Source organism: Rhamphochromis longiceps, linkage group LG7, assembly GCF_057381845.1.
Source record: "Rhamphochromis longiceps isolate RC_006_pf linkage group LG7, R_longiceps_female_GT1.1, whole genome shotgun sequence".
Lineage (NCBI taxonomy): Eukaryota > Metazoa > Chordata > Actinopteri > Cichliformes > Cichlidae > Rhamphochromis > Rhamphochromis longiceps.
In genome coordinates this window covers 29,905,141-29,925,506 of record NC_140563.1, presented here as the reverse complement: position 1 = coordinate 29,925,506, position 20,366 = coordinate 29,905,141, and the positions used below count along the sequence as shown (strand labels likewise).

At 45.4% G+C, this 20,366-nt stretch overlaps 1 protein-coding gene across 2 annotated transcripts in view; it reads left to right on the top strand.

Moving 5' to 3' along the window:
• Positions 1-20,366, top strand: part of LOC146665552 (scavenger receptor cysteine-rich type 1 protein M160-like) — a 55,751-nt gene that overhangs the window by 24,051 nt on the left and 11,334 nt on the right. For both annotated transcript variants that reach the window (XM_085413280.1, XM_085413281.1), the window contains exons 13-14: positions 14,388-14,693; positions 14,772-15,071. In XM_085413280.1, coding sequence (XP_085269406.1) covers positions 14,388-14,693; positions 14,772-15,071 — 606 coding nt within the window. The remainder of the gene's footprint in view (positions 1-14,387; positions 14,694-14,771; positions 15,072-20,366) is intronic.

The window sequence follows — 20,366 nt, the reverse complement described above, 5'->3', positions numbered from 1 at the left end:
TCAGATTCAGTACCACATTCGAAAGTGACCCAGATCGGATTTGAAAATATCGGATTTGTGCCGTTCACGCTGTCATAACATGATCAGATAGGGTCCAAAAACAAAAAACAAACCTGATTTGATGCACTCTCGCCTGCAGTGTGAATGTAGCCTTAGTGTAAGTTCTGTGGCTTCATAACATTTGGCAGTTGGAATCCCTGTCGCTTTCACTGTGGCTTTTGTGCAGATCTCCCATTTACGTTACTATGCTGCCACTATGTAACGGAGCGAAGGTGATTTTATTTCCACAGTGTTTTTTAAAGGAGGGAAATCTTCCTCCAAACGGACAGAGCAGTGGAGCAGCCAAGGGAAAGCACACAAATAAAAACTGTATAGTTAAAATATAATTTATTATATTTAAATAGTTAAAAATATAAAATGAATTAAAACAACCCTGGCCAGGGGACAACATGGTAAAAATCAATAAAACACAACATTAAAAGTCCAGTGGTGTCCGCCAACTGAGCATTTCAGTTTTGTCTGACACAGGAGTGGAGTCAATAATTAAATAAGGAGGTAGATCGGAGGAATAAGAGCTAGCAGAGAGAGACTGGTTTGCCAAAACCTCCTAGGGCCTTTTAGACTGTCAGTGGTCAAAGTCAGAAAGTAGTCACATTTAGCCTTCCTGATGGAGAAAGTAAACAGATTACACAGCTGACAAAAACATAGCCAATCAGCATCAGATCCAGACTTTCTAGCAGCTGCCCAGGCCTGGTTTCCTTTATATAGGAGACCGGCCAATTCAGAATTGAACCAGGGGCTGTCCCAACCTTTCACACTGACCTAACAAAAATTTGTCTGCAAAGGAGATAAAACTCTCCTGAAAATATTTCCAAGCTAAACTGATATTGTCAATATGACATGAAAAACTGAAAAAACCCTGAAATTTCTCATTGAAAAGCTTTAAATTTCTTTTTGTGATAATGTGATGCTTGAGGAGTGAGATTTTAGCGTTTCTCACAGCACCAACTACGCAGTAATCACTCAGGTCATTGACAAAAACTGCTGATATGGAAAAGTAAAAAGAAAAAAAAACGGTCAATAAGAGAAGATTTATCTGGGGATTTGAGATCAAGTCATGTGGGAATAATTTGCGTTAGATTTAAAAGCAAGCAGTGTGCCTTCATCAGACACAGAAGAAAGCCAGTTCCAATTAAAATCACCTACCAGAATGATTTCTGGTAGGTGACAGACTGAACGGTAAATGTTAAATCCATCAATTGCCATGTCTTAATGCAGTATAGATTTGGATAGCCAGAAACAACAATTATATCAGGACCAGTTAAACAGGCCCAGATTCTAATCATATCCATCTTAGAAACCACACTACGAGCGTTTATATGAAGGATGTGTAACCCAGGCATCATTATTAGACACTTATGTATAGTTTTCTGGTTAACAAACAACTGTAGAGCTAGTATTATAGCTGACACCACACGTAGAATTTAAGTTATCACAGAAAGGATGACATTTTTCTAAAACCAGTAAACAATAAAATCTGAAGAAAAAAAAATCAGATTCAGTCACGCTAATGTTCCAAGGCCTACGAAGAGATCCAATCTCCAGTGCTGATGTCACATAGCCTATAACTACTACCCATGAGTATAAACCAGGGGTCAGCAACCCTGGGCACACGAAGGGTTAACTGATGGCACGACCATAGCTGGACTGGCCATCAGGGATACCAGGCATTTGCTCGGTGGGCCGATGGTGATTTTTCATTTTTATAGGCGGATGGGGTTTTTTTTCTTTTTTTTTGTAACTGTATAAACAATGAAAGGTGGTGGATTGGCCAGATGCTGGCAGATGTGTAAAAATAACTCAGTTGTTTGGTGGTGACTATGGTGGAGCTTCCACAGAGGCCAGCAGGTGGATGAGGAAAAGGGGAGGCAGGAAGAGGAGAGACCCGAGGCGGTCGCCGGTCCGAGTGTCAGGTGAACTGAACTTCAGGTAAGAAGTTATGACCTGCAGTCTATCTGGGTCAGATATAAACCAAGTTTAGGTGGAGTTTATTTTCGTTGTGCTAACTTTTTACAATCAATTACAATAACTTGTACTGCGTACAAGCATGATGGAGTTTCTATACAATAATAATAATGGATTGGATTTATATAGCGCTTTTCAAGGCACCCAAAGTGCTTTACAATGCCACTATTCATTCACTCTCGCATTCACACACTGGTGGAGGCAGCTACGGTTGTAGCCACAGCTGCCCTGGGGCAGACTGACAGAAGCGAGGCTGCCATATCGCGCCATCGGCCCCTCTGGCCAACACCAGTAGGCGATAGGGTAAAGTGTCTTGCCCAAGGACACAACGACCAGGACAGAGAGCCCGGGGATCAAACCGGCGACCTTCCGGTTACAGATACGCTTCCCAACCCCCTGAGCCACGGTCGCCCAGCTAGGTGAGTGCTATGATGTTACTGATAGCGAACTTTATTTTATTCATAAGATTAGTAGAGTTGCCAACCGTCCTGTAAAAACTGAATCGTCCCGCATTCAGAGAAAATATTACGCGTTTTGGATTGAGCTGAGAAGGAACACAGCATGTCCCGTACTTTAGCTAGAATGGAAAAAGACACAAAGCTGGATTTATTCTGCGTCCTTACGCTGTCAGCTGCCTCTTCTTCTCTCATTCAATCATGAAACTGATCAATAATCAGCTGATTGGCTTTTCTCTCTTGTTTGTTTATTGCCCACTTTGCTCCAGAAAGAGGAAACCAGCAGATGTTGCATTAAACAACAGCAACGTGTTTAAGCTTGATCAGCTGTTGTTAGAATTTATTTAATATTAATTTCTAATATCAGCTGATGTTTGCTGGAGCCACAGCTGTAAAAGCTGCTGGTCATGATATCGGTTTGTATATCTGGTGAGAGGGAAACATGAAGATGGAACCAGGAGATGTCCTTACTGAATCATCAGAGCTGAACAGGTGATGGAGAAACAGGTTTACCTTTTAGGTGACATGAATTAGTTGAAGGGAAGTTATGAACTGTTTCTGAGGGACAAATAACACCAGGATCCTTTTTTATGTAGCTGACAGCTGGTAACTGTGCAGGGGCGGGTCTAGCAAAGTTTTGCCAGGGGGCCAGGTAGGGCATTTATAAATGGTAAAATGATAAATGGCCTGTATTTGTATAGCGCTTTAACTCAGTCCCTAAGGACCCCCAAAGCGCTTTACACTACATTCTATGCGCTTACCTGCTGCTCTCTGGCAGGTAGCTCCATGCCCTCCTGGGTTTTAATTGCACCTTAGAACACACATGCATCAACACTACAATGAGCGGGTGGAGGGTGGTTTGGAGTCTTCTCTCACCCCCATTCTCTGCGGCCTGCTGGAGCGGGGGGGCCGGGAGGAGGAGTTGGCTGTCCGACTGCGGTCTGGAGTGTGGGGCCTCCCTGCTGCTGCGGAGTTGGGGCGGTCTGCCTCCCCCCACCGCAGAGAAAAAGGGTAACACCACCTGGGTCTGGGTGGTGTACCTAGACCCGGTTCGTAGAGTACGCTTGGGGAGTGTGATTGTGTGTACAGCGTCTCTTTATGTCTGTCTCCACGTTGGTTGAGTGTGGAGTAAGTGCATATGAGAGCATGAGGGTGGGAATGGATGTTTGTATCTGTGTGTGCCTGTATGTCTGTGTCTATATGTCAGGTTGGGTTTCAGACGCCACCTCTCTGGGGACATCTCAGGCCCTCCAAGGTTTGGAGGCCTATCTCCACCCACCACCACTTCCCCTGCCAGTGGCGGACTCCCTCAGACATCGGTGCGTTGGTGGTTCTTTGTGTCTGGGGATGGGCGCCCAGGTACACACCGGCTCACTCCTTGGCGGCCGCTTATCGGGGCCTGGAGCCTGGGGCTCGCTCGGGCCACTTCGGAGGTGGGGTGCCCCCGGCCTCTCGGCCTGGGGCTCGGTCACTCAGGCACAGCTGGCTGCCGGCGGAGCTCACGGGCACGTCACTGCAACCCCCCCTGGCTTCTGCACGGTGGCTGCTGAGTGAGCCCTCGTCTGGGACTCTCCTCAGCTCTTACTGGGACAGTGGCGCGGCTGCCCCTCTGTTGGTCTTCCTTGGTCTCTTGTGTTCTGGGGGCCTCTGGATGTCTGGAGTTTTGATCTCCTCCATACCTGCTTCATACCCTGGAGGTTGGGGCTGTGGCCCCCCCACACTCTCTAGCAGATCGTTACATGGAGAAACCTTTGGAATACAAGCATGCTGATCCACACAGGTATGCACACAGGTGTACACAGACGCGGACTACAGCTTTCTTGGCTGCTGCCTCAAAGCACATTGTGCGCTGTCTATCTTGCGTGCTTTAATTTAAAATATATCACATGTGAAAGTGTCGAGAAATTCCTTTGTTATGTTATTAAAATACCCTCTGTCCAAGGGTCCTGCTCTACCTGCATTGCTCCGCCCACCCCTGAGGTTCATCCCTTCAGTTATGACCAGTATCCAGCATGGGATACTGCCTGACGGACCATTTCGTGGGCTGCATCGCCCACTCTGCTTATGTGGACCTCAAGCGTCATCCTAAGAAAGAAAGAAAGCACTGGTGAACTCAGCAACGCAAAAAACCTGGATGTCCATGGAAGAGAAACCTGGATGTCCGGGGTTTCTCTTCCATGAGGAAGCGAAACCCCGGACATGCAATCTAATTTCTCAATGGTGCGACAAAAAAAATTCCTAGGTTGCACCGGTGCAACCAGCCATTGAAGTAAAAACATAAACAAAAAGACTTTGCAACTCTGACAGTCTCCGTGTGGTCAACAACAGACACACATTACGCCCATTCTATTTGGGTGGTCAAACCCAATTAGAGATAGTGAGGGCGGGACCTGTAGTCCTACTCGTGTGTACGTTTGAAAGTGGAGGCGGATAGAGAGAGGCGAGTAGCTTGAATAAGGTGATATCGATTTATTAAATCCTGAATCAACTATTAAATATAAAGGTATTTTGCCAGAAATGCTATAATCTCAGGTTAAACCTGACAAATCTATTTCAACAACCACCAAACAGCTAAAACAGCAAATGAGAGCAGGTAAACGTCAACATCAGTGAGATGGCAGCTTTCTCACCCGACGGCATGAACACGGACACGCCGTCGGTGCTGAAAGCTGACAGCTCACAGATTCTGATGTGTCGGGTCCATGCTTCGTGTTTACGTCTTTTTTTTGCTCTAGATTCTGAAACTGCAGCTTTTCTCTCTCTCCAACCAAAATTCACTGAACCAGCAGCAAAAGAAGATCAAAACTACGCTTCACATTTGCTAAACATCGTCATAAGTTCCCTCTTACTTTTCCCGTTTTGCTTTCACCACGATAAAATCCCACTTCATGCACAGCTCTCCCTCTCTCTCTCTCTCTCTCTCTCTCTCTCTCTCAGTGTACTTCAAGACCAGTTTCCCATCTCAAATCTCTGTTTTCTGCATTATTCGTTTGTTTATTACACACATTGACTGTAGAAAAGATGGACAGAGCCAGAGTCTGCGCAGTAGTGACTTGAGGTGGAGCGACTGTGTAACGCTTTCGCCCACACACCCGCTGGACGTGACCAGTGTTGCCAACTTAGCGACTTTGTCGCTATATTTAGCGAGTTTTCAGACCCCTTAAATGCTTAAAAAGACGTGAAAGCGCGTATCGCTTTTACTCTCAACAAGCAGCGGGTGCTGTAACGCAGTCAGTTCTTCTTTTACTTTTATGCTGTTTTGTGGATGGTTTAAAACTACTTATAAACACACACACACAAAGTAACTCCACCAGAGTGCCTATTTCGGGTCACTTTTGCCGGACCAAGCCCGGGTAAAGGAGCAGGGTTGGAATTGTGACATTAAAAAAACAATTGCTAAAAGAAATTTAATTTGTAGTTCTAAATAAACTCTAAATGCATTTAGGACGTTTTTTACTCACTTTATGTCTCTTCCACGATGTTATTTCTCTCTCCAACAACATAGGTTACAATTAGATTAGCATGACCAATTATGCAAATTTGGCGATGATGTCATTTAGCGACTTCTAGCGACTTTTAGGACAGCCAATAGCGATTTTCCTTACTGAGGAGACGGCAACACTGGACGTGACCGCAAACACGCCCCCCTACACTTTTTTTGTAGCCCGGCTGCTCGAGTTTTTTTGCTGGTTTACCGCGACTGACGACTCGTTTAATTAAGGTCAATACAACCATGTCACTGTTATAAAAAAAGACATACAGCTTATCATCTTATAGTTCTAAAATCACTCTGTTGTTAATTTAATGAAACTTTAAAAAAATCAGCAGAACGTTTCAGTAGTGTAGTCTAATTTGTTCTTTTCATTTAATAATAGTCCATATTATATCAACAGCTACATTCACCCTGGAGAGAAACTAGTGAGGGAGACCATTAGGATCAAGCTGGGTTTCCTGGGTCCAGAGGTTTGGAGAAACTTCTTCCCTTTCTTTCATCACAGCTGTCCTGTGCCTGTGCTACAGTACTTTAATCCATAGTTCCTGATTAATGAGGAGTTACTGAAGTACAAGCTTTTAAAAAAGATGTTACTGTCTTTACAGATGTGGCAAGAGACTGAAAACATGCTGTTGTTTGCACATATTTAATATTCAGCTCTGCACAGGAGCTGGAGCAGGGTGCCGCCTGTTGTTTTTAAAGTATAATACTTGTAATAAAAGTAAATCAAATCAAATCACTTTTTTTGTCACATCACATGTGCAGGTACACTGGTACAGTACATGCGAGTGAAATTCTTGTGTGCGAGCTTCACAAGCAACAGACGTGTGCAAAAAAATACAATAACATAAAACAAGCAAAATATAAGAATGGCTAAATCTGAGAGTAATAGATATATGTACAATATAAGAGTGTATGCATTACTGGATGTGTCATGGTTCTGCGTCGGTGACCCAGTGTTTTAGATTTTTGTACTCTTATTTTTGATATTATGAATGACAGTTTGTGTTTTGGTTTCCCAGTCTTTATTCTGTGCTCCCTCTGTTTTCCGTCATCCCTGCCTGTGTATCCCCTGTAGTGTAGTCAGGTCTCTGTGTTAAGCACGCGTCTCTGAGTCTGTATTTGTGTTTCCTGTTTTATTTTGAAAGTCCGTGTCTGATCTCAGTGTGTTCACTTTACACTTCCTTGTCTTGTCAGTTCAGAATCAGAATCAGAATCAGAATGGGGTTTATTGCCAAATGTTGAGCAGGTTTACAACATTAGGAAATTGCTGCGGTGCTTCAGTGCAAACATGCTGTCATAAATAGCACTTAAATAGACATGGAAAAAAATAAAAGTAGGGATAAGAATTAAAAGTGCTACGTGGAAAGATATGTGCATGAGATATACATGAGATATACATGAGATATACATGAGATATATACATGAGAATAAGAATTAAGAGTGCTACGTTGAAAGATATATACATGAGTGATTCTGATTTCCCCCAGTTGTGCTCTCCTTCTGTGTCTCATTCCCCTCGTTACTTCCCAGTGTATTTAAACCCTGTGTTTCTCTGAGTCAGTGTCGCATCGTCCCTCATGCTGTGTGGAGCTCCCTGTGTCTCACTGTGAGCTTAGTTTGCGTTTGTATAACTTTCCCCTGCTAGCAAATAAAACTGAGTTCTTTGTGTATAAACCTCGTACCTGAGTGCCTGCATTTTGGGTCCAACTCCTGCCTGCCGCACAGCGATTCATAACAGAATGACGCGACCACAACATGGACCCAGCAGACTTACCTGGGGAGAGCGATCTGATACGAGTCCAACGCCTAGTCGAGTGGATAACCCACACTTCTAATACAAGGGCAAAGATTGTGGGGATAAATGCTATTGAAGCAATCCTCGAAGGAAATTCCTATCTCCGACAGGTCAGAGGATGTTTGGCCAGTTTGAAAGAAGCCCGGGAGGCGGCACGAGCTCTGGAAATATCGGACTTGGCCCAGCAGCAACAAACAACAGCCACCCTGGAGCAGCTGCGCCAGCCTCACCGGCTGGATGTGGTTTTGCCCGGCTCGTCGGAGCCGTCTGCGGGGAAGAAACGACAATCGCGCCGCCGGCGCGCCACCCCACAGCCGGACATTCAGACTTCTAAATCAGCTCCTGCTGGAAGCTTGGATGAGCCCATCCAGCACTCCGCAGTTCCCACGCCGCCACCTGCCTTGTCCCCTGGGGGTTCTGGAGAGCCCGGCCAGCCCTCCCTCGTGTCTGCTGGGGGTTCTGGAGAGCCCGGCCAGCACTTTTTCATCTCCGCTGGGGGGTCCGAGGGGCCCGTTCAGCCACCCGTCTCCGCTGGAGGGTCCAAGGGGCCCGTTCAGCCATCACCGTCATCCACGCCTGCAGCGGCCTCGTCAGCTGGAGGGCCCGAGGGGCCTGTTCAGCCATCACCGTCATCCACGCCTGCAGCGGCCTCGTCAGCTGGAGGGCCCGAGGGGCCGGTTCAGCCATCACCATCATCAGCTGGGGGTCCAGGAGGACCCAGCCAGCACGTCTTTATGTCTGCTGACAGTTCTGGCGAGACCGTTCAGCCACCACCGGCTCCACCACCGCCTGCAGCAGCTTCATCCACGCCTCCTGCAGCAGCTTCATCCACGCCTTCCGCCTCGCCTGGTCCAGCCTCCTCGCCTTCCTCTGGTTCCGCGGCTGCTATGTTGCCCTCTGGTCCAGCCTCGTCTGGTCCTGCAGTTGACTTGCCACTTCCTCGTCCACACTTTGCACGGCCGGCTCGTCCCCAAGATCTCCTTCGCCTGAGTCGCCGCCGTTGCCATGCGCACGGTCGGCCCCCTGAGCTGTTTCCACGTCGCCGCCATTGTTCTGGTTGGGACGACATCTTCCACGCATTTCCTGATGAATCTACAGACTGAGTCTGTGTACTCATCAATGTCATTAGCAGCCACGTGAAACATTCCCCAGTCCGCGTGATCAAAACAGTCCCGCAGCGTAGACTCCGACCAACTGTGCACCGCCCTCAGGGTTGGAGCTTCCTGTTTCAGCTTCTGCCTGTAGGCGGGCAGGAGCAGGATGGAGCGGTGATCTGATTGCCCGAATGGAGCACGGGGAAGGGCTTTGTACGCATCCCGGAAAGAGGTGTAGCAGTGGTCAAGTAGCCTGTCTCCACGAGTGTTGAAATGGATGTGTTGGTGGAGTTTTGGTGAAACTTTCTTCAGGTTTCCCTTATTAAAGTCCCCGGTCGTGATAAACGTCGCCTCTGGGTGTGCGGTTTCCTCACTGCTGATCGCGCTGTACAGTTCCCTGAGTGCTCGGTCAGTGTCGGCTTGTGGGGGAATGTAAACAGTCATAATAATCACTGTTGTAAATTTACCTGAGGTGGCGTCTCGGGTGAGATGCAAACGGAGGGTCCGTGTTGCAAAACTTGAACTCCGGAAAGTGATGAGAAAGTCCGTCTTTTATGTCCAGTAAAGTTTGACACCTCAGGCTGTCAGGTTAAAACACTCGGTCGTGTTTTCGTAGCGTAAACGCTGGCCCTCCTCTCAGAGCCTACGCTCTATCTGCTATTCCCGAACAGATATACGCAAGTTTCTCCGTGACTGCAGCTGCCAGTCAAAGCTGTTATGATGACGTTTCACCCCAATTTAACATCACCGCGGTAGGAATTATAATCAAACTTATGGGAACGGAGATGCCTTGGACATGATGACCCTTGGACATCATTCAGCATGAGGAGAACTATTGATAACAAAAGAAAGAATCTTTGGAAAAAAATTATCTAAGGAGAATTTATTTATTTTAGTCTGACCCCAGTTCCATCCACTAACATGGAGGAGGCAGGGTTTATGACCTATACTGCAGCCAGACACCAGGGGTCGATAGAGATGTTTTGGCTTCATTTTTGGGGCGCTGTCGCATCGTCCATGTTTTCTACAGTCAATGATTACGCACAAGTCATGGACAGTGCTGTCGGCCGCTGTTTTTTTTTTGTTTTTTGTTTGTTTTTTTTTGCCAAAATTGCAAAACACTTAGCAAAACCTCTAACTTTCCTCTGCTTCACTTCAGTAGCATTGGGTAATGATCATATGTTGATTCAATGTGTTCTTCAGTTTTTGATTCACTGCAGAATATTTTTAAGGCAGTTATATGCTATAAAAAGCCAAAAAATGATAGACTCCAAGCTAAAGCCCAGGGGGGAATTAATTTAAAAGTGTATACAAATTGAAGAAAGTGGCTTGACCAGTTTCCCTGGCTAAGATACAGTAAATCTGACAATAAGATGCACTGCATTTACTGTTGTGAGTGTGGAAAGATCATGGCCGGCAATACTGCATTTGTGACTGCCGCTAATATGTTTCGAACTGAAACACACAATTAAAACACACATTATATGCCGCGATAAAGGTCCCCTGTGCTGTGGCAAAAAGTTAGTCTAAAGCCCTGCCTTCACGATAGCCAACTATGGGAACAACACTCTCCAGGAGTTAGGCGTATGGATATATAAGTCTTCAATAAAGGGAAGATTGCATGAAATTAAATCCAGAGGGTTAACTGCAATGTGCAAGCCACTAATATGCCTCAAGAATAGAAAAACATGGAAAAACATACTTTTAACAGATAAAACCAAGATCAACCTCTATCAGAATGACAGCGAGAAAAAAGAAGGGAGAAGGCATGGAACATGATCCAAAGCATACTACATCATCTGTAAAACACAGCAAAGGCAGTGTGATGGCTCGGGCATCCATAGCTGCCAGTGGCAGTGGAACACTAGTGTTTATTGATGATGTGGCACAGGACAGAAGCTTCATAATGTGACACACATTTTAAATGGGAGACAGGTCTGGACTGCAGTCAGGCCACTCTAGTACCTGCACTCTTTTGCTACAAAGCCACACTGTTGTAACACATGCAGAACGTGGCTTCACATTGTCCTGCTGAAATAAGAAGGCAGGTCCGTGAAAAATATATTGCTTGGATGGCAGCATATGTTGCTCCCAAACCTGTATGTACCTTACAGCAGCGGTCCCCAACCCCCGGGCCTCAGACCGGTACCGGTCCGTGAGTCGTTTGGTACCGGGCCGCGAGAGTGAGGCTCAGGTGTGAAATGTATAGTTTTCAGGGTTTTTATCGGTTTTGAGCGTTGTTTTGTTATCGTTTTTATCGTTTACTCGGTTTTCCTTGATCTTTTCACGTGTGTTATGAATAAATTTTCTTTTTTTCGGTACCGGTACTAGTTTTATTTTGTTGTATTTATCCGCGACACCTTAAAGGCCGGTCCATGAAAATATTGTCGGGCATAAACCGGTCCGTGGTGCAAAAAAGGTTGGGGACTGCTGCCTTACAGCATTAATGGTGCCTTCACAGATGTGCAAGTTACCCATGCCATGGGCACTAACACACCCCCAATACCATCTCAGATGCTGGCTTTTAAACTTGCGTTGATAACAATTCGGGTGACCCATTTACTCTTTGGTTCAGAGGCCACGACATCTATCAGTTCCAAAAACAATTGGAAATGTGGACTTGTCAGACCACAGCACACATTTATATTGCATCAGTCCATCTCGGATGGGTTCAGGCCCAGAGAAGCTGGCAGTGTTTCTGGGTGTTGTTGATATATGGCTTTTGCTTTGCATGGTAGAGTTTTAACTTGCACTTGCACTGTAGATGTAGCGATGAACTAGGTTAACTGACAATGGTTTTCTGAAGTATTCCTTAGCCCATGTGGTAATATCCTTTACAGAGTGATGTCGGTTTTTAATGCGCCTAAGGGATCAAAGGTCACGGGCATCCAGTGTTGGTATTCGGCTTTGCATCTTGCGTGCAGAGATTTCTTCACATTCTCTGGATCTTTTGATTATATTATGGACAGTTGATCATGAAATCCCTAGATTCTTTGCAATTGTTCGTTGAGAAACATTGTTCTTAAACTGCTGAATTTGTCCAATCAGTTGTTCACAAAATGGTGAACCTCACCCCATACTTGCTTGTGAACATCTCAGACTATTGGGGATGCTCCTTTTATACCATGACAATTAAGCTGTTCACCTGTGGAATGTTTAAAACAGGTGTTTTTTGAACATTCCTCAACTTTCTCAGTCTTTTGCTGCCCCTGTCCCAGCTTTTTTGGAACAGGTTGCAGGCATCAAATTCAAAATAACACAAAACAATAATAAAGTTTGTTAGTTTGAAGACAGATATCTTGTCTTTCTAGTGTATTCAATTGAATATACGTTGGAAAGGACCACTGTATTCTGTTTTTATTTACATTTTTTTTTTTTTGCCTGTCCCGTTTGGTTCTTTTGCCATCAGAATTATTGTCTAAAGGCGAGGAAAGATACCCAACAGATTTACTTTACCAAATTGACCATCCCAGCCTTGCCGTAATGGTCTATTTGATTCACCTTTTATTGTTTATTTTATTTATTTATTTTATTTTCAGACAGACTTGAATGAGGAAAAGAAAAGGGAGAAAGGAAGCGGGGGGGGGGAAACAGCGGAGAAAAGGGACAGGGATAAAGGGCAAAAAAACAAAAACCAATTAAGTAAGCAGACACAAAAAAATGCATATATCAATCACCTGGATCACCTGTTGAGAAAGAAAAAAGAAAACAAGCAGAAGGAAACGAGAGCAATACAATAAACAACATCACAATGATATATGGGAATATAATAGTAAATACTAAATATTAAACATTATTGTGCAGCACATAAGATCAACAGAACACAATGTGCTTTGAGGTAGGAGCCAAAAAGGGTGTCGTTTGTGGGTGTGATCACCCGTGTGTACACCTGTGAGCATGGACGCGCTTGTTTTTAAAAGGTTCCTTCATGTAATGATCTGCTAGAGGGTGTGGGGGGGCCACAGCCCCGTCCTCCAGGGCATGAAGCAGGTATGGAGGAGATCAAGACTCCAGACATCCAGAGGCCCCCAGAACACAAGAGACCAAGGAAGACCAACAGAGGGGCAGCCGCGCCACTGTCCCAGAAAGAGCTGAGGAGAGTCCCAGATGAGGGCTCACCCAGCAGCCGCGGAGCAGAAGCCAGGGGGGGTTGCAGTGACGTACCCGTGAGCTCCGCCGGCAGCCAGCTGCGCCAGAATGACCGAGCCCCAGGCCGAGAGGCCAAGGGCACCCCACCCCCAAAGTGGCCCGAGGAAGCCCCAGGCTCCAGGCCCCGATAAGCAGCCACCAAGGAGTGAGCCGGTGTGTACCTGGGCGCCCACCCCCGGACACAAAGAACCACCAACGCACCGATGTCTGAGGGAGTCCGCCACTGGCAGGGGAAGTGGTGGGGGGAGATAGGCCTCCATCCCTTAAAGGGCCTGAGATGTCCCCAGAGAGGTGGCGTCTGATACCCAACCTGACATATAGACACAGACATACAGGCACACACAGACACAAACATCCATTCCCACCCTCATGCTCTCATATGCAATTACTCAACACTCACCCAACGTGGAGACAGACATAAAGAGACGCTGTACACACGATCACACTCCCCAAGCGTACTCTACAAACCGGGTCTAGGTACCTTTGCCCCTGGAGGGGGGAACTGCACCCAGACCCAGGTGGTGTTACCCTTTTTCCCTGCGGTGGGAAGAAGCAGACCGCCCCGACTCCGCAGGCCCCACACTCCAGTCGGACGGCCAACTCCTCCTCCCGGCCCCCCCGCTCCAGCAGGTCACAGAGAACGGGGGTGTGAGAAGACTCCAAAACCTCCCTCCGCCCGCTCATATGTAGTGTTGATGCATTTATTTACATTTTACACAATGTCCCAACTTCATTGGGAATTGGGGTTGCACTTGACTTCCAGGTATAAACCCTCAAATGCAGACCTTAAAGCAGATAACTCATAAGCTGGAGAGGAAATTGTGTATTACAAATTTAGAAGACCATCAATTAGCCTGGAGAAATAGTTTGCTGCTTTATTAAAAAAGAAAAAAAGCTCTGTGTATCTTGCTGCTTTCTATCTGACCGTGTCTTTTGGGGTACTGGTTTCACAGAACAAATGTTGAGGGAAGATGAAAACAGGAAGGAGATTTGTGAATAAAACCATCAAATGAGCGCTTAAATAGATGGATAATACACTATCATCATCAAAAGGAAAATAAAGAAACGTAAAATATAATATGTCAACAAATTTGTCTCTCTGGCCATGTCATGTCCCTCCATCAGCTGCACCGATTTTACTGGTTCCACAAGAAAAAGGGACAATACTACACATCCACAAAGGGAACCAGTAGGCTGGGGCTGCAACTACAGCTTTTTTTTTATTATGAAATCTAACTGTGATGCTAACATGTTTCCAGTGTCATCTTGGAGTTGTGCTGAGGTTGAATCAGTGAATAGTTGTTTGCTGCCATCTTTTTCTTGTGTGTCTGCTGTCTCTGATCTCTCTGTTTGATCTTCTCTGATGTCTCCAGACTCTGTCAGGCTGCTGAATGGTTCCAGTCCGTGTTCAGGCAGACTGGAGGTGAAGTCTAACCAGAGCTGGTCCTCAGTGTGTGAAGCTGACTTTGACCAGAAGGATGCAGAGGTGGTCTGCAGGGAGTTTGGCTGTGGGCCTCCTTTGGTCCTCCAGGGGGCGCTCTATGGAGAAGTGGAGGCTTCAGTGTCGAGCAAAGAGTTCCAGTGTGGAGGCCATGAGTCTGCTCTCCTGGACTGTAGAAGCTCAGGCTCAGCTAGAAACAGCTGCTCACCTGGCAAAGCTGTTGGACTCACCTGCTCAGGTAGAAGAGGAGCTGCAGCTTTGATCTGGCTCAAACTCACTTTATTTGTTTATTGATGACTCTCTGCTTTCTGTTCAGAGTCTGATGATGTCAGGCTGGTAGGAGGACCCAGTCGCTGTGCAGGTACACTGGAGTTAAAACATCTTAGAGAATGGAGACCAATGGGGTACTCTGATGATTCCTGGACCCTGAAGGCAGCAGCTGTTGTGTGTGAACAACTGGACTGTGGCTCAGCTGTTTCTATGGAAGCGGCACAGTCCTCATACAAATTTGTGTGGTTGATCAGGTCTTCCTGTATTGTGTCCAAAACTCCTCTGTCCAATAGGGATTGTGCAATATCAGATCAGCTTGACTACATCCTGAAACTCACCTGCTCAGGTAATTATGTTGAAGATATTATCCATGACTGTGTGCTCTCTTTGTTGTAGACTTTCACTTTCTGTTCCTTTAAAAATGCACATTGGTGTTCTGGTATATCTTATCTGACTATCCAGAGTTGAGAGTTTTTAGGACATCTTGAAGTAATAAATCATCTGCATAGCAGTGAAAATGTACGCTATGCCTTCTGATGATACTGCCTAAGGGAAGCATGTATAATGTAAACAGAATTGGTCCTAGCACTGAACTCCACTGGAACTCCATAATTAAACTTAGTGTATGAAGAGAACTCTCCATCTAATTCAATTCAATTCAATTCAATTTTATTTATATAGCACCAAATCACAACAAAAGTCCCCTCAAAGCGCTTCATAGGTACAGAGAAAAACCCAACAATCATATGACCCCCTATGAGCAAGCACTTTGGCGACAGTGGGAAGGAAAAACTCCCTTTTAACAGGAAGAAACCTCCGGCAGAACCAGGCTCAGGGAGGGGCGGCCATCTGTCGCCACTAGTTAGGGTGAGAGAAGAAAGACAGGATAAAGACATGCTGTGGAAGAGAGACAGAGGTTAAGAACAGATATGATTCAATGCAGAGAGGTCTATTAACACATACTGAGTGAGAAAGGTGACTGGAAAGGAAAAACTCAATGCATCATGGGAATCCCCGGCAGCCTACGTCTATTGCAGCATAACTAAGGGAGGATTCAGGGTCACCTGGTCCAGCCCTAACTATATGCTTTAGCAAAAAGGAAAGTTTTAAGCCTAATCTTGAAAGTAGAGATAGTGTCTGTCTCCCGAATCCAAACTGGAAGCTGGTTCCACAGAAGAGGGGCCTGAAAACTGAAGGCTCTCCCTCCCATTCTACTTTTAAATACTCTAGGAACAACAAGTAAGCCTGCAGTGTGAGAGCAAAGTGCTCTAATAGGGTGGTATGGTACTACAAGGTCATTAACATAAGATGGGGCCTGATTATTTAAGACCTTGTATGTGAGGAGCAGGATTTTGAATTCAATTCTGGATTTAACAGGAAGCCAATGAAGGGAAGCCAAAACAGGAGAAATATGCTTATGCTCTCTCTTTCTAGTCTCTGTCAGGACTCTTGCTGCAGCATTTTGGATTAACTGAAGGCTTTTCAGCGAGTTTTTAGGACATCCTGATAATAAAGAATTACAGTAGTCCAGCCTGGAAGTAATAAATGCATGGTCTAGTTTTTCAGCGTCACTAAGAGACAGGATATTTCTAGAGATGTAGTGGAAATGGAAGAAAGCAGTCTTACATATTTGTTTAATATGTGCATTGAAGGACATATCCTGGTCAAAAATGACTCCTAGGTTCCTCACAGCGTTACTGGAGGCCAAGGTAATGCCATCCAGAGGAAGAATCTGGTTAGATACCATATTTCTATGGCCGAGTACAATAACCTCAGTTTTATCTGAATTAAGAAGCAGAAAGTTAGCAGCCATCCAGGTCTTTATGTCTTTAAGACATTCCTGCAGTTTAACTAATTGGTGTGTTATCTGGCTTCATGGACAGATAGAGCTGGGTGTCATCTGCATAGCAGTGAAAAATTATGCTAAGTCTTCTAATGATGCTGCCTAAGGGAAGCATGTATAATGTAAATAGAATTGGTCCTAGCACCAAACCCTGTGGAACACCATAACTGACCTTAGTGTGTGAAGAGGACTCTGCATTTACATGTACAACTTGGAGTCTATTAGATAGATATGATACAAACCACTGCAGTGCAGTACCTGTAATACCTACAGCATGTTCTAATCGCTCTAATAGGATATTATGATCGACAGTATCGAACACTGCACTGAGGTCTAGCAGGACAAGCACAGAGATGAGTCCCCTGTCAGAGGCCATAAGAAGATCATTTGTAACCTTCACTAAAGCTGTTTCTGTGCTGTGATGAGCTCTGAAACCTGACTGAAACTCTTCAAATAAACCATTCCTCTGCAGATGATCTGTTAGCTGTTTGACAACTACTCTTTCAAGGATTTTTGATATGAAAGGAAGGTTGGAGATTGGCCTATAATTAGCTAAGACTGCTGGGTCTAGAGATGGCTTTTTGAGTAAAGGTTTGACTACAGCTAGCTTGAAGGCCTGTGGTACATAGCCGATCATTAGAGATAGGTTGATCATATTTAAGATTGAAGCATTAATTAATGGCAGGACTTCTTTGAGCAGTTTTGTAGGAATGGGGTCTAAAAGACACGTTGATGGTTTGGAGGAAGTAATTATTGAAGTTAACTTAGAAAGATCAATTGGAGAAAAAGAGTCTAACTTAACATCAATGGTACTAAGAGTAGCTGTAGATAATATTACATCTGTTGGATGATTATTGGTAATTTTTTTCTCTAATGATAAAATTTTTATTTGTGAAGAAGTTCATGAAGTCATTACTAATTAGTGTTAAAGGGATGGTTGGCTCAACAGTGCTCTGACTTTTGGTCAGCCTGGCTACAGTGCTGAAGACAAACCTGGGGTTGTTCTCATTTTCTTCAATCAGTGACAAATAGTAAGATGTTCTGGCTTTGCGGAGGGCTTTCTTATAAAGCAGCAAACTATTTCTCCAGGCTAAATGATGATCCTCTAAATTTGTGACACGCCATTTCCTCTCCAGCTTACGAGTCATCTGCTTTAGGCTACGTGTTTGAGAATTATACCACGGAGTCAGGTACTTCTGATTAGAGACCTTAGTAGGGATGGGTACCGATATCCGGTGCCATTATGGCACCGGTTCTGACATAAACGGTAGTAACCAGACCGAAAAGCAGCGCACATTTTGGTGCTTTTTTTTCCTGAGATGTCACACACTTTGAATTCTAGCCAATCATTTTACCTTTGCGAGCGTAGTAGGCGGGTCCAGGTACGTACGTTCTTTTAGAGCAGAGCTACAGATTAAAAATGCCCAAGGCGAAGCGGTCAAAGTCTGGCTGTACTTCACAGCAAAAGATACAAACTCAGCAGCCTGCAACAAGTGCTTTAAGGTGATACTGTGCAAAGGAGGTAACACCTCGAATCTGATGAAACACCTGGCGACGCATAGCGTTTTTTTAAAAGCCGAGAAATGTGCCGTATTTGATAGCTTGCTGCGAGACCTCACACCGAGCACATCTACTGCGGGTGTGGTGCCTGTTATCGGACCCAGAGTTAGCAACATCCCCCAAGAAACCAAAGAGGAGAGTCCTGGCCCCTAGCCCTGCCAGTGTAGCAGAAATGATGACGGATGATGATGGCAGCAGCAGCCGTTCTTCTCTGCGTGAGTAGCTTAATGTTGTTCGTGTGTAATTTACGTTGAGTAGGCTAACCACGTTATTACATTAATGCACGTAAGGTGAACTAGCAAACATCATCATAGCTACATGCGGCTGTCTTCTTGTTTGATGGCAGATACTCCCTTCACCCTGGCCAAAAAGGCTAAAATGGCCAAAGAAAAAGTGAAAAACAGTTAAACATGAGAGGTTTTTGGACAAAGTTGGTATTTTTCCATTGTTTAAGCACTGCTTCCAGCCAAGAGTGATACCATATATGCCCTATAGCTGCAGAAAAGGCTAACATTGTTATCTTTTTACAAAAAACAGCTAAACATGAGAGGTTTTTGGACAAAGTTTTTGTTCTTGATTCTTTAAGCACCGTTTAAGCACCGGCACCGTTTCAAAAGTACCGGTTTGGTACTGGTATCGGATAAAACCTAAACGATACCCATCCCTAGACCTTAGTTTTCACAGGAGCTACAGTATCCAGAGTCGTACGCAGTGAGGAGGTAAAATTATTAACAAGATAATCGACCTCTGTTGGGGTAGCGTTCAGATAGCTGCTCTGCTCTATGTTGGTACAGGTCATTGAAGATGATAACAGTGGGTGGATTATATTCTTAAACTTAGTTACAGCGCTTTCAGAAAGACATCTACTGTGATGAAGTCTACTCTCCACTGCTGTGTAATCAATTACTGTAAATGTAAATGTTATCAGGAAATGATCAGACAGGAGAGGGTTTTCAGGAAACACTGTTAAATGTTCAGCTTCTATGCCATATGATAGAACAAGATCTAGAGTGTGATTAAAGTGGTGGGTGGGTTCTTTTACATTTTGAGAGAAGCCAATTGAGTCTAATAACAGATTAAATGCCATGTTGAGGCTGTCATTTTTAGCGTCTACATGGATGTTAAAATCACCCACAATAATTATTTTATCTGAGCTGAGAACTAAATCAGATAAAAAGTCTGAGAAATCAGACAGAAACTTCGTGTAAGGCCAAGGTGGACGATATATGATAACAAGTAAGACTGGTTTCTGAGTTTTACAGCTGGGGTGGACAAGGCTAAGCATCAGGCTTTCGTTAATTAATAGGCTGGTGTGAAAAATTGCTGCCACTGTGCTTTGAGATTTCTGATAGTTAGAATGACTCGGGGGTGTTGATTCGTTTAAACTAACATAATCATCCGGCTGCAACCAGGTTTCTGTAAGGCAGAGTAAATCGATTTGATGATCAATTATTAAGTCATGCACTATCTACATTAACAAACTGGAGTCTATTAGATAGACATGATACAAATCACTGGAGTGCAGTGCCTGTAATACCAACAGCATGCTCTAATCACTCTAATAGAATATTATGGTTGAGTGGCGGCGTTGCACCTCCGGCGGCATGCCCCGGATCCGGCGGCAGTGTCACAGGTCCGGTGGCCTACCACGGTTCCAGGGGTAGCGGCGTAGCAGCACGGGCAGCCTGCCCCTGGTCCGGTGGCAGCCTTGCAGCTCTGGCGGCCGCCCACGATGGCAAAACTTCCTTGCTGACACCAGGAACTTGCGCGCCCTACGCAGGTCCCGCTGGCATGCTCATCTCGTGCTCGAGCAGAGTGGGTCCCTCCGGCGCGCTGACCTACTGCTTGGGCAGAGTGGGTCCCCGGGCATGCTGATCTCCTGCTCGGGCGCTGCAGCTGCAGGTGGTAGAGCCGATGGTGATGGTGGTGTGGCGGCTGCAGGTGCTAGATTGGGTGGATTTGCAGCACCAACAGGTAGGTGAAGTGATGTAGGTGAAGTAGGCTTATGAAGCAGCGGCTGGGGCTGTGCAGAGCAGTCAGTCCATTCCAGCCCTGGTAGCGTTCCGCAATCCTCTGCTGGCAGACTAAACTCCCCCGAGTGTTCAGCAGAGGATAGAGACGGCCGAGTTGCCGGCTGAGCTACAGCGAACTGAGCTACAGGCCGGGGCAGCAGCATTAGCTGTCTCACAGTTCAGTGACAAAACCGATGTCCTTTTTACTCACCACAGCTGGCTGTTG